Source organism: Strongylocentrotus purpuratus, unplaced genomic scaffold (assembly GCF_000002235.5).
Source record: "Strongylocentrotus purpuratus isolate Spur 01 unplaced genomic scaffold, Spur_5.0 spur5_contig_850, whole genome shotgun sequence".
In the NCBI taxonomy this organism is placed as follows: domain Eukaryota; kingdom Metazoa; phylum Echinodermata; class Echinoidea; order Camarodonta; family Strongylocentrotidae; genus Strongylocentrotus; species Strongylocentrotus purpuratus.
The window spans coordinates 975450-988646 of NW_022145558.1; the positions used below are offsets into that span (position 1 = coordinate 975450).

At 37.5% G+C, this 13197-nt stretch overlaps 1 protein-coding gene across 1 annotated transcript in view; it reads left to right on the top strand.

Annotated features, from left to right (window-relative positions):
- LOC115918912 (transcriptional enhancer factor TEF-1-like) overlaps nucleotides 1–13197 on the top strand; it is a 75948-nt gene that overhangs the window by 40071 nt on the left and 22680 nt on the right. Inside the window, 1 exon segment of the mRNA XM_030994184.1 lies at nucleotides 4747–4811. Coding sequence (XP_030850044.1) covers nucleotides 4747–4811 — 65 coding nt within the window.

Below are 13197 nucleotides of genomic sequence, written 5' to 3' on the forward strand. Positions count from 1 at the left end.
TTTTTTCTCGTCTGCAAAAGATACGGGTACGGGTGTTCTGAGAAGGAATCCCCTGGCGTGATCCTGGTGCATCATTTCAAGCCTAACAAGCTTGAAGTGTCTAAGCAGAGAATCGATTGACTTTAATCCAAGTATTTGAGAGTTTTTAACGAGAAAACCCTCATCTTGTCCCAATTCTGCGTTATCCCCACTCTTGCCAGATTCGGATGAAAAGCCATTGCTACACAACAGCATTTCCCCATGAATATATTAAATTATATACATGTATACAGGTACACCCTCTGAAAGTTTGTAATTGGAGGAAACAGTATAGAAAGTTGTTTTTATGGTAATGTCGTAGAATGGTTATTAATAGAAATTTCAGTTTCTTTTTAAAGGCATGCAAGGGTATTTGAGCATTGTTTTGTGAACTGTGTCTGTGAGGGTAAGACCACAGATGGTGAGGGGGGGGGGGGGGTGTGAGGTCATTTGAGGTTAATTCCCCCTGATCCATTGTTTAGAAATCGTGAGTAAACAAGAATGAACTTTCATTGACTGCTACTACTGCCTGGTATAGGAAAGTTTTCCCTTTTTTGCCTAGTTTTTTCACTTTTTTTTAAATACTGTAAGTGGGGGGGGGGGGGGGGGGGGGGGGGGGAGGCGACAGGATTCATTTTAAAGGCAGGGTATCTTGACATTGTTCTCACTGCTGTAATGTTTTTTCAATTGCGCCAACTTTCGGTGAAGACAGCCCTTGTCCCCCCCTTTTTCTTCTGCAAGTTTCATGAACTTCATGCCGAGATTTTGTGTGTGAATGCAGCTAGTTGATAAGACGGGGCATGGCCCCTGCTGATATTTTGTGTGTGAATGCAGCCAGTTGATACAGATATAAGACATGGCATGAGCCCTGCAGAGATTTTGTGTGTGAATGCAGCCAGTTGATACAGATATAAGACATGGCATGAGCCCTGCAGAGATTTTGTGTGTGAATGCAGCCAGTTGATACAGATATAAGACATGGCATGAGCCCTGCAGAGATTTTGTGTGTGAATGCAGCTAGTTGATACAGATATAAGACAGGGCATGACCCCTGCTGATATTTTGTGTGTGAATGCAGCCATTTGATACAGATATAAGACGGGGCATGACCCCTGCTGATATTTTGTGTGTGAATGCAGCTAGTTGATACAGATATAAGACATGGCATGAGCCCTGCAGAGATTTTGTGTGTGAATGCAGCCAGTTGATACAGATATAAGACATGGCATGAGCCCTGCAGAGATTTTGTGTGTGAATGCAACCAGTTGATACAGACATAAAACGGGGCATGACCCCTGCTGATATTTTGTGTGTGAATGCAGCTAGTTGATACAGATATAAGACAGGGGGCCATGTCGGGTCAATTCCCTCGATACCTTGCATGAAGACGAGAAGTAAACAGGCTGAAGCTTCCATTGACCCACATGTTCACATTAACCTGCTAAAACTATTCCGATAGGAATGCATGTATCTGGGGCATGGTGTTCGATAGATTACAGGTGGAAGTTAGATGTGGACACACTGTCGTCAAATCATCATTGTCTTTGTCATTGTAATTTATCACTGGCATCATCATCTTCATCATCATTATCATCATCGTTATCATTACCATTATCATCATCGTTATGAATTAATATGAATTATAAAGGTGTTGTGGTCTAGTGGATAAGTCACCCGACTGCAGATCACAAGGTACAGGGTTCAAGTCCCGCCATGGCACTAATGTTCATTGTCAAGACGTTAATCTTCATTTGCCACTCTCCACCCTATATGCTTGAACGCTTGTTACTTTGGCAGTTCTACACCATGTCTACACCGTGTCTACACTGTACAGTATGTCTACACCGTATGTCTACACCTGATAAGTGGTTGTCATCATTTTTATCACAAAACCATTCTGTTTGCCAAATCACATGTAATTCATTCTCAAATCTCAACTGAAATCAAATGATATGGAGATCGATTGTAAAAAGTTAAGTTGTAAATTTAAAGTTTTCTTTAAATTTCAATCCAAATGATGGTATTGCACATTTTCTCCACAAGTTACCAACTTCATTAGCATCACATAGTCAGCTACAGGCATGCATTTCTCTCTCTATCCTCTTCTCTCCATCTCTCTATCCTACTCTCTCTATTTCTCTCTCTACCCCCTATCTCTCCCTGTGTATTTCACAATTCCTGGTACTATTGAAAAACACAGGAGCAATTATAATCCATACTGTACGGGTTTAGCTTCTTCAGACTAAGACCTGACCTTACCTCCGAGAGTTCTCTCCCAATCTCTCCCTTCTATATCTCTCTATCCCCTTCTATCTCTCTCTCTCTTTCTCTTTCTCTATCTCCTACTCTATCTCTCCATTCCCTTTTCTCTTTCTCTCTCTCTCTCTCTCTCTCTCTCTCTCTTTCTCTCTCTCTCTCTCTCTCTCTACCCCCTCTCCCTGTGTATTTCCCAATTCCTTATACTACATGTATTTGAAAACACAGGCGCGATTCTAATCCATACGGGTTTAGCTTCTTCAGACTAAGACCTGACCTTACCTCCGAGAGCTGGAGAGCTCTCCTCTCAATCTCCATGTCTATTTCCCCATTTGTCTCAATCCATTATTGATACGGCCTACTTCTCTCGCTCCTCTGGGGGTGGGGGGAGGGACGCAGCCAGAAAACCGAGGGTATCGCCGAACGCACAACCCAGAAACGAGATAGCTCGGGCACCACTCAAGAATGCCCAGTATCTCCCCGATCCTGCTTCTTTTCTCCAGATTTCAGAAGCAACCGCTCCGTTCCAAATTCTTGCAATACCTCGACTGCTAGCATACACATTTTTGCAGGTCTCTGGAATTTAACAATGGGCCAGATTTCCCACGATGGGGCCTCTTGTTTATTTCGTCTTCTCTTTTTATTTGGGCTGCCGCACGACGGAGGCATTTGTGGACAGAGACAATAGATATATGAGAAAGAGAACGGGGAGAGATGAAATTAAATCTCGTGTTGAGAGATGCTGGTTTTAGAAGTTTCTGAAGAGGCGCAAAAGAACTTTTTGTTCTCTTGGCATTTTGTTTTAGAGTCTTGTTTGAATTACAATCTTTGCATATTTATTCTAGTCTCGTCATCAAGTCTGCTTTATAAAGCTGAGAAGTCGTGGGTAGTCAAAATATGTTTTCCTACTTTTTTGCAGTCAGGTTCATTATTGTCAGAGTACACATTGTACTTTAGAAAGATGGATGAGTTCATGAGTTCACCCAAACGAATGTTAACATTGAATTTATTTGATATCGATTTCATATGCATGCAAGCTACATGTACATGTACCCTCATACATACAGATGAACATGTATGGGGGTAGCCTGGGGGCAGAACATGTACATTTATGCAGTTTCTCCCAGATAAATTTAGCCTGCTTCCAACCAGACTTGGAAAATAAAACAGACAGGGGAATAGGCCATTTTCGTAATGTAACCAAATTTAATGCATAGGTCTTTGTGAAGTGCCTCAATACAAATTATTTCATTCACCTGATAGGAATAATAGTATTTCAATAGTCAGAATGCAACTGCATATATCAAGTGTTGCTAGGTAGGTCAAGCCATAATGTTTGTCCAACCTGGCAACAACTAATGTATGCAGTTAGGATTCTGTCTATTAAAATACTATTATTCTTATCAGGTGAATGAAATAGTTTGTATTGAGGCACTTCACAAAGACCTATGCATTAAATTTGGTTACATTACGAAAATGGCCTATTGAATTTATTTTTTATTTGACCCTGTCCTGAGGTGATAGTATTACCAGATTTTAAAATATTTTGAGCAAAGAAAGAAGAGAGGGGAAAGAGAGAGAAAGAAGAGAGAGAGAGAGAGAGAGAAAGAAAGAGAGAGAAGAGAGAGAGAGAGAGAGAGAGAGAGAGAGAGAGAAGAGAGAAGAAAGAAAGAGAAAGAGAAAGAGAAAGAAAAAAAGAGAGAAAGATAAAAAAGAGAAAGAGAAAGAGAAATATAGAGAGAGAGAGAGAGAGAAAGAGAAAGAGAAAGAAAGAGGGAGAAAGAGAAAAAAGGAGAAAGAGAAAGAGAAAGAGAAATAGAAAGATAGAGAGAGAGAGAGTGAGAGAAAGAGAAAGAATGAGAGAGAGACAAAAAGTAATCCCATGGCAGAACTAATCCAATAGTTATACTTCAAAGGGGGTATAGATATTATAAATACCAATCTGTGTTATATCTTTTGTATTACTGCAGTTGCTGAGGTTTACGTTGTTCTTCTTCAGAAGAAAGAAAGAGAGTTCTGCAAATTTTTCTCCATGACATTCAATAACATGAAACTTTTAGAAATCCTTTTTACCTGGATTATTTTTGGCCCCCACGTGTGGTACAACAATTCACCTGAATCTCAGTATGCGAGACAAAATACAATGTAGACATACATGTACAGACATACACCTGCAAAGTGAAAGATAAAAAACCTCCAAATAAAACAAAATACCTCTCGGTTTCCCCTTTTTTTACCTTCTTTGAGATGACGGATTGACAGATTGAGGTTGCTATAGTAACATGTAGATGAAGTAACACTGAACCTAGATTTGTAATATGAACAAATGTTCTTTTGCATTCAAAATTTTCATCTGACTTATAAAACAAAACGTTTTTCTTCTCTCTCTCTCTCCCAGGTTTGTTTTGTGAGATCACAATTTTTTGCATATATATTTGTAATTCTAATGTTTCTTCACATTTTTCTTTCTAGGTCGTAATGAACTCATCGCAAGGTACATCAAACTCAGAACGGGGAAGACGAGAACAAGAAAACAGGTAAGCACCCCTCCCTGCACAATGGAATGGTCCACAGAATGTCATGTGGCTGCACAGCACGTGTTACCGGTTTGTCTCTGTCAAGTATCATTAATACATCACTCAAGTCCACAACAACACAACATGCTGCATTAAACAAACAAACAAACATACAACTCCAACAACAATTCATCAAATGATTTCTCACGTTTGTGATAGTTTGCAAAGGGAATGTTGACGTCAGAATTCAGACAATTTGCGATGAAACATTGAGAGAAGCATGAGGGCCTTTCACAAAAAGAATGTCTAAAGTAATTGTTAAGAGAGCAACTAAGATTTTATGAAACATATCTTCAACCTGTTGAAGAGGACGATGTTTATATAAGAAATATTTTTCAGTCAATCACCTCTTGAGACATGAGTGATATTCTCTTTAGGCAATCTCAAATGAAATAAAAATAAAATAAATGATGGTATAAACAATGAAAAAGAAGATGTAAAGAATGCTTTCGACACAATGCTTAATCCTTAATCATGGTTTAAAGCACCAATTTATTGTGGAAACGGCCAAAATGGGTATTCAAATGAAGACATAAAAACTTAAACAGTAAAAATACATTTCAATTCAGATTACATGCACAGTATTATAAGGAGTCCTTCAACAAATTCCCAACTAGGTTATCTTTGAAAATGAAGACTTAAAGACTTAAAAATCGGTGAATATACAGTTCGATTTCAGATTATATGCATAGTAATATAAGAAGTCCTAGAATAAATTTCCAACGTTATGTACATGTACAGGTGTACATGAAGATTAATTTTGCCAATCATTTCACATGCCATATCTAAGGGGTTGGGCAGCATAAACGCCATACACGAAACTTGAGAAATAACAGTTACTTATCACCATGGCGACGACGTTTGTGGGAACCCGGCCACGTTTGGACAAAAACGACATAACCAAGCGTGGCAAAGCCAATTGATGAAACTCAGTCAGATGTTGAAAGGGATGAGTGTTTACTCTAGGAAGTTATTACAGACGGAAGGCTTCCCTCCGTCCGTGATTGCTCCCAACCAACTTGGCCGATTGATCTGAATCGTATGTTTTTTCCTTCTTTTCACTACCACGGAGACAAAGGCTGTGTGGCAGCCAGGAGTACGGGGCTTGAAATCAGTTTGCAGGCACAAACTCTTTTCAGTCGTAAACTATTTTAAGTTGGAACGCGTTACGGAGAGTCTGAGCTTAGGATACTATGCATGGACTGCAGTCCAAAGGCCCTGTATTGTGGGTGTGAGCTGCGCCTGGCATAGCAACTAGTGACTGATAACATTAGGCTTAGCTCAAGACTTTTCAGGAGAAACACAAAAGTGTCAAATTAAAGTCTGAACCTGCAGACTAACAGCGAGGAAGGTGGCCTGAATTAGACTGAAGAGAGAGAAAGAGAGAGAGAGAGAGAGAGAGAGAGAGAGAGAGGGAGAGAGGGAGGGAGAGAGGGAGAGAGAAGAGGGAGAGAGAGAGAGATATAGAGAAAGATATATATATAGAGAGAAAGAGAGAGAGAGAGACAGACAGACACAGAGATGAGGGAGAGAGAGAGAGAGAGAGAGATATACGTTTACTCAAAATAACATAAAGTGAGGATGCCAGTGAAACAATTGGCCTATTTTCGTGCCCTCTCTGTTTCTCTACCATTGTGGGTGGGTGAACCCGGGGAGTACAATTGAGTTTCAAGGGCATTCTTTGATGAAAAACTTTGCTGTATCATTAAACAGCTCCAGGGCACCATGCGAATGTGAACAACATGTGAATCTTTCAAATGACAGAAAAATGAATCCTTTTTCTGTAAGGAATAAAGAAAACTAGATGGGTTAAACTTTCCAACTCTTTACACAACATATGTGAAAATGAAAAACAAAAAATCATCAATTGATAAAGAACTTCACTTAATAGAGGGATGACATTTAAACAATTGAGTTTTGAGGGAAATAAAGCTTGTTATTCATGTATAGAAACCTCTTTTTTTTGACAGATTTCTGTTTTTTAATTAAGAAAATAATGAATAGTTTAAACTCAAATTAAACAATTGAAAATAAAAGATGAAGGCCACTTAGAACTACATGAATGGCCCATGTATGTTCTGGTTATGAAACAATTGTCTAATTGAGAGCTTCGATAAAATGTATTACTTTTGAAACAATTCAAGATAAAATGTGGCTTTAGTCCATCATAGAACAAGTAAAATTATCCCATTGTGTCAAGAATACTCAAAACTACAAAAAGACAATTACTTTGAAGTTGCTAATAATTCTTTAGATATTGTGAAGCTATCAGTCCAATTGAAAGTTGTCTTTGTCATTTATTGTCATTCATTGACATTGCTTTTCAAAATATTCTTCTGAAGTGAGAATTGTCATCACGTTGGAGAGTTTTGATAAACTTGCTTTCGTTTCAATACAGTCTTTGAGCGGTAATCATCAGACAGTGTCTATTAGTTGGTTTATCGCTGTTTGGTCTACAGTGGGTTTGTCTACTTCCCAATCGGTCTATTCCCATTTGGTCTATTCCCAGCCCGTCTACTATACACATGGTCTAATAATCTTTTCGTCTACTTACCATTTTGTATAATTATTAATTACCATTTAGGCTAATATTCATTTGGTCTAATTCCCAGTTTGTCTAATTAATGCCCATTTTTTCTTCTATCCTTGATTCAATAATCATTGAATCATGAATGATAATAATCATCAAATGACTATTAGAACTGGTTTTAGACCAAATGGTTATCCACCTGTTAGTAAACCCTTCAAATATTCCAAAATGAGGTGAATTTTTTTTGTCTTTAGAAATCAAAAAGAGGAGAAAAAGATGAAAGCATCAATAGTTGTAAGGTTCACACAGACAGTCCTTTAACTTGAAGATAAGGTTGTGGTCATGAACTTAGAAGTTATCTTGTATTTAATTAATATCAACCAATGCAAATGCACTTGCACTCATGGTTACAAATATTCAAATTTATTTGAAGGTACCAAATATGACAGATCTTGAGTAAACACGATAACCACGAGCAGTGGGGGGTCCTCACGCAAAGTAATGTGCTATGCGAATGCAAATAAAGTAAATCCTGAGGTTAAACCATCTTTTAGTTAAAATGAATGCTTCCCCAAGCTTGTATTTGACTTTGAATACTTGTTTCAGACTCCTGTGAACCTTTGTCATGGTTTAAAGGGATAGTTGAGTTCTTGTATCAGATCGCAAATGTCTTCAAAGCGCATGGTTATTGCACTTATTCTTATTTATGACATTTCTAGTACCCTTTTAGGACCTAAAATTGCAATGAAGGTAATTTTAGACCCCAAAATGTGTGAAATTTAGCCAATAGGATCACACCAATTCAGCTCTACTTTCAAAAAAAAATATGGTGACCGTTAATTAATTAATTAATTGATAATAACAATACATGGGCCGGCTGGTTGTGCGTATTATAACTAACATAAAAAAGCCAACAAAAAGCCTACATCTGCATTGGCTGGAATAAAACGTAAAAGGCGCTACTTCATTTTTTCAACGGCTTTTTCAAATTATGTAATACTTGTGGTGGTACACAAATATTAGAAATGGAATATATTTATGGATATTTCAGCCGTCTCTGAACCAATTCAGATCAAACAAAAATGATTTTGTCATTTGAATTGTATGGACTTTCAAAATTTGACACTCAGTTTTTCATTTTCTCACAAAAAAAATATTTTCTGTAGCGCCCTCTGCAACAAAACTCAACTATCCCTTTAAATAGTGGATCGTTGTTTATAATTTTGACGCTTCGCAAAGTTTAATTTTAAACTACCATGGTGCCATTTGAACATAGCTAATAGCTTTTGCTAGCAGTTATCCATAATGAATTCATTGTCATCCATAAACTTGATGAGAGCTTGATGAATTTTCCATCAGACTGTTTACATTATGTCTAGATGCTTGCTCTGCATAAAATCACTGACAGTTTAAAGCGATTGTTATAGAGCGGAGAGAATGCTAATTATATACGCCGTGGAACAATGGTCTATATTTGCCCTGGTCCCATTCAGCATTGTCTCACTTCCCTTTTCTGTTAATAATCCTGTTCTCTTTCTTTCATTCTATTATTTGTCTATCACGTTCATATTATGATTATGTCCCTCTCCTTATCTCTTTCTCAAACTCTCTATTACATGTATATCCCCTCTTTCTCTCTTTGGCCCTTCCACTCTCCTCCTATCTCCCTTTCTCTTTCTTTCTCTCTCCTTATGTCTCCTCCCTTCTATTCCCCTCCCTTATTTTCCCCTCCCTTATTTTCCCCTCCCTTATTTCCCCTCCCTTATTTCCCCTCCCTTTTCCCCTCCCTTTTTCCCCTCCCTTTTTTCCCCTCCCTTTTTCCCCCTCCCTTTTTTCCCTCCCTTTTTCCCCTCCCTTTTTTCCCCTCCCTTTTTCCCCTCCCTTTTTCCCCTCCCTTTTTCCCCTCTCTTTTCCCCCTCTCTTTTTCCCCTCTCTTTTTCCCCTCCCTTTTTTCTCCTCCCTTTTTTCTCCTCCCTTTCTTCCCCTCCCTTTTTTCCCCTCCCTTTTTCCCCTCCCTTTTTCCCCCTCCCTTTTTCCCCTCTCTTTTTCCCCCTTCCCTTTTTCCCCCTCCCTTTTCCCCTCTCTTTTTCCCCTTCCCTTTTCCCCTTCCTTTTTTCCTCCTTCCCTTTTCCTCCTTCCCTTTTTCCCCCTTCCCTTTTTCCCTTTCCTGTTTCCCCTTCCCCTCACTTCTCTCCCATTACCCTATTTACCTTTTTCTTTTTAAAAGGTTTCTCAACATCTCTTGATATTTTGAACACCTTTTCCATTTCATATTCCTTTTTTATTTTTACTGTCATCTGTATGGAGCCAGGGCGGTATCTCATACGCTTTAACACTGGCTTAAAAAGTCGTTAAATTACTTTCTCTCTTGATTTTTCCCTCTTTTTAAATTTACACAAATCTCGCTCTTGATCTGTTCCTTTTTCCCCCCCTATTTTCACAATTTCTATCTCCATCTCCTTTCAAGCTCAGCCCAACATATTGTGGGCAATAGTCAGATTTTACTGCATAAATTTTAATCAAAGCTTAACATTTTCTATGGGATTACAAATACATGCAATTATCAGAAAATGGCGGTTAGGGTTCTAATTTTGAATCCTTTACGGTACATTAATGATTCATCAAAATGCCAGAAAACTGGCAGTTGTGGAAGACCATTCACATTTCCCCTCTTTTACACCGTTTTTCTTTTACCCCATATTTTTTAATTCAATATCTGTCTGGCGACCTAGATATTACAAACGGTCGAGATGATTTACCCTCGTTTCCATGGCGATGTCATGTTCATGTGCAACTGGGGTTGCTCACAAGTGAATATCTGCCTTTCTGTATTGGCACGTTTTTTCGTCTCTCTTTCTCTGCTTTTCTGATAGTGAGGGGGTCTGCCATTTTCACACTTATCCGTCACCGTGGTAACGTGAAGCTGAAATGACCAGCATCTCAGGTCCATTATTTGCAAATTCCAGCCCTAAAAAGAGAGCAAAGATGCTACTAAAAAACACAAAATAACATTAATGAATAAAAATAAAATATATATGCCTTCTTGATGCATGGCATGATTATGTTCTATGAATTGTATTTAGAAAAGCTACTATTGAAGTCTGGTTTATGAAGATGGATAATAGAATTGACAGCTTTCAACTGATAAACGCCAATTGGCAAAATTACCTCTTCAAATATATACATATGATATCTGCTAACTAGATTTACAGGTTCAGGAACTTCCAATGAAACTGATATTGATTGTCTTAACTTTAAGTGCTCCAAATAAATGATGCTAGATCCATTTACCATAGGCAGATAATGTGGAGCAGTAGCACATGGTTTCAGCGAATGTGATTTCCAGCAATTTTGAAGAAAAACAATTACACAAAGTCAAGGAGAAATGAGAGAATTTTAATTTCATGAAATGCAAGGACCCCTGATACAGATGTTAGTAAGAAATAGATGGATATAAATGGGAGCTGTTCATTAAAGCTTTTAGTTTTAATGGATACATGTACATGTCAGCCGCATGCATACATGTATCCATTAGCTTTCAAAAAGAAGGATTAGACTCGTAGAAATCATTACGTTTGATACGCAAGAAATTCTGTCAATTTGCCCAAATCTCCACCGTGCCGGTCTAATTGGATGGCTCGCACAGAGCCTTTAATAATACACACTCTTCAGTTTCCATGGCAACGCCTTGCCCAGGTGACCATTATCAATGCGTTACTCCAGCTCTCTCTCGCTGTCGGCTAATACGCCAGGCGAGATGTTTGCCGAAGACGATGGCGATGCGGGGTGCGGTCCGGCCGCTAAATGGGTCATTTTGGGTTTGATAGATGGAGCTGGAGTGGGGTGATGATTGGATAATGAAGGCTGCAAATGGTCAAATAGCCGTCCATTAATAACTCTGAATGGCATCTCAAAATGCTTGACAAACAGATGTAATGTTAACTCACCGAGGACTGAAATCCCTCTTTGCCATCGGCTTAGTAAATGCAGGAACAGCCAAGCTCTCCCATCAACAGACAATAATGAAAAAAGAAGCTAGGATATTCTAATTATGCATACATGTCTGTTAAATGATGTACAGTTACAAAAACAAATAAATCATTATTTCCCCGACTAATTTTTAAGTACGTGAAAAATAGATTTCTCCCGATTTATGTTTCTTGAGAATGTGATATATGGCAAAGCTTGCATCTAAAAGTATTCAACATTGGCCGTAATGCAACCAATCCACCTTACATTTTGGAGTTACACAAAACACTAAAAACATCAAATTTACAAGTGGTAATGTGGTATGAATAGTTGTTGCTAACTGTACGTACCAGTATTTAAACATAGAGCAGATAAAACAAACTTTCACTGAATCACACTAGCACTGTAACTTACACAGAATCCCACCAACACCGAAAATTAAAATTAAACTGAATTACACTTACTCATAAATTTTCACTGAATTGCGCTGACACTGAAACTTACACCGGATGACGCCAGCACTGAAACTTACTCTAAATAACACACTTTAATTTACACTGAATTATATTCATACTTGATGGTATCTGGTATTTCAATGAGACATCAAATTTTATATTTCATTATGTTCATTTGAATGATTTGTTTTCGTTTTCAGTTGCCATGTTTTTGCACGTTTTTATAATATGCAAGTGATTTAGTTTGATATTATTTTGTGCATTCACCTTACTAGGGACGAATCACCAAACACCTTCTCCTCCCCCCCCCCCCCCCAAAAAAAAAAAAATTGTTAGAAGGTATAAAACCACCCCATGTAAACTATAAGGGACATTGAAGTGTTAAGCTATTACAGAGCAAGGGGAAAATATGAATGAAATAAGAAATAGTTAAAAGAAGATTGAAAATGCATCTCAAATAATCTTAACAAAGCCTATGATTGCAAAACTAAATGCACTTCCACTGTCCACAATATTAAGCATGTATGGAAGTTCAAACTCCAAATTTAATCTCCTTACTGCTCAACAAATTTTCCTTTAATCCTTTCAAATCATTAAATATTTGGACCCTTCATATACTTTTGGGCATGAATTTTGCATACTATATATCAGGTTTTTTCTTGATTTACAGATTATTAGTAATTCCTTACAAAAACAAAAATGGTGATTAGTTCCTTGTGAGATATTGTTGTTAAATATTATTTGTTTTCAGTTACTTTTTGATCATCTTTATGATTTTGATATGCTTTCTCTCACATTTTATCAATGTTTCTGTCACTTTTTGTTTTGTCAGCAGACTTTGCATGTGCTTGGTTTTTTAGTCATGGATGTTATTTTCTTTGTAACATTTTAAAATAATTTTTGCACTTGACACCATCATCACAGCAAGCATTCTTATCCTCGTGGTATAAACCACTGGCAACATGAGGAAGTTTGTTTGGAGTTTTGCACATTTGAGTTCCATAGATCACTGTTTTCTTTATAGCTTCTTGTGCCTCACCCATTTGATTCATTTAATTTGTTTATTCTTTAGTTTGTTTTAGCTTTGTTTTGTTTAATAGTTGTAGCACGTTTGCCTGATGTTTAGTTAATTCATTATTGTTTTGTGGCATGTGGTATTTGATGTACTTTTGTTTCTTTTTTTTCATTTATTGTTTCTTTTTCTTAAAGTTGTTAACACAACAGCACTGTAGTTCAATGTTTTAAGTATGTGTCCAGGTAAAAAGAAAATAATTTTAGAATCAAATTATTGATATTAATACAGTTCATAATAGTATGTAAAAGTTGGAAGTTAAGCCTATGATAGTTGTTATGTTTTATTAGTGCATAAAAATAAACTTTTCCAGAAGTACCT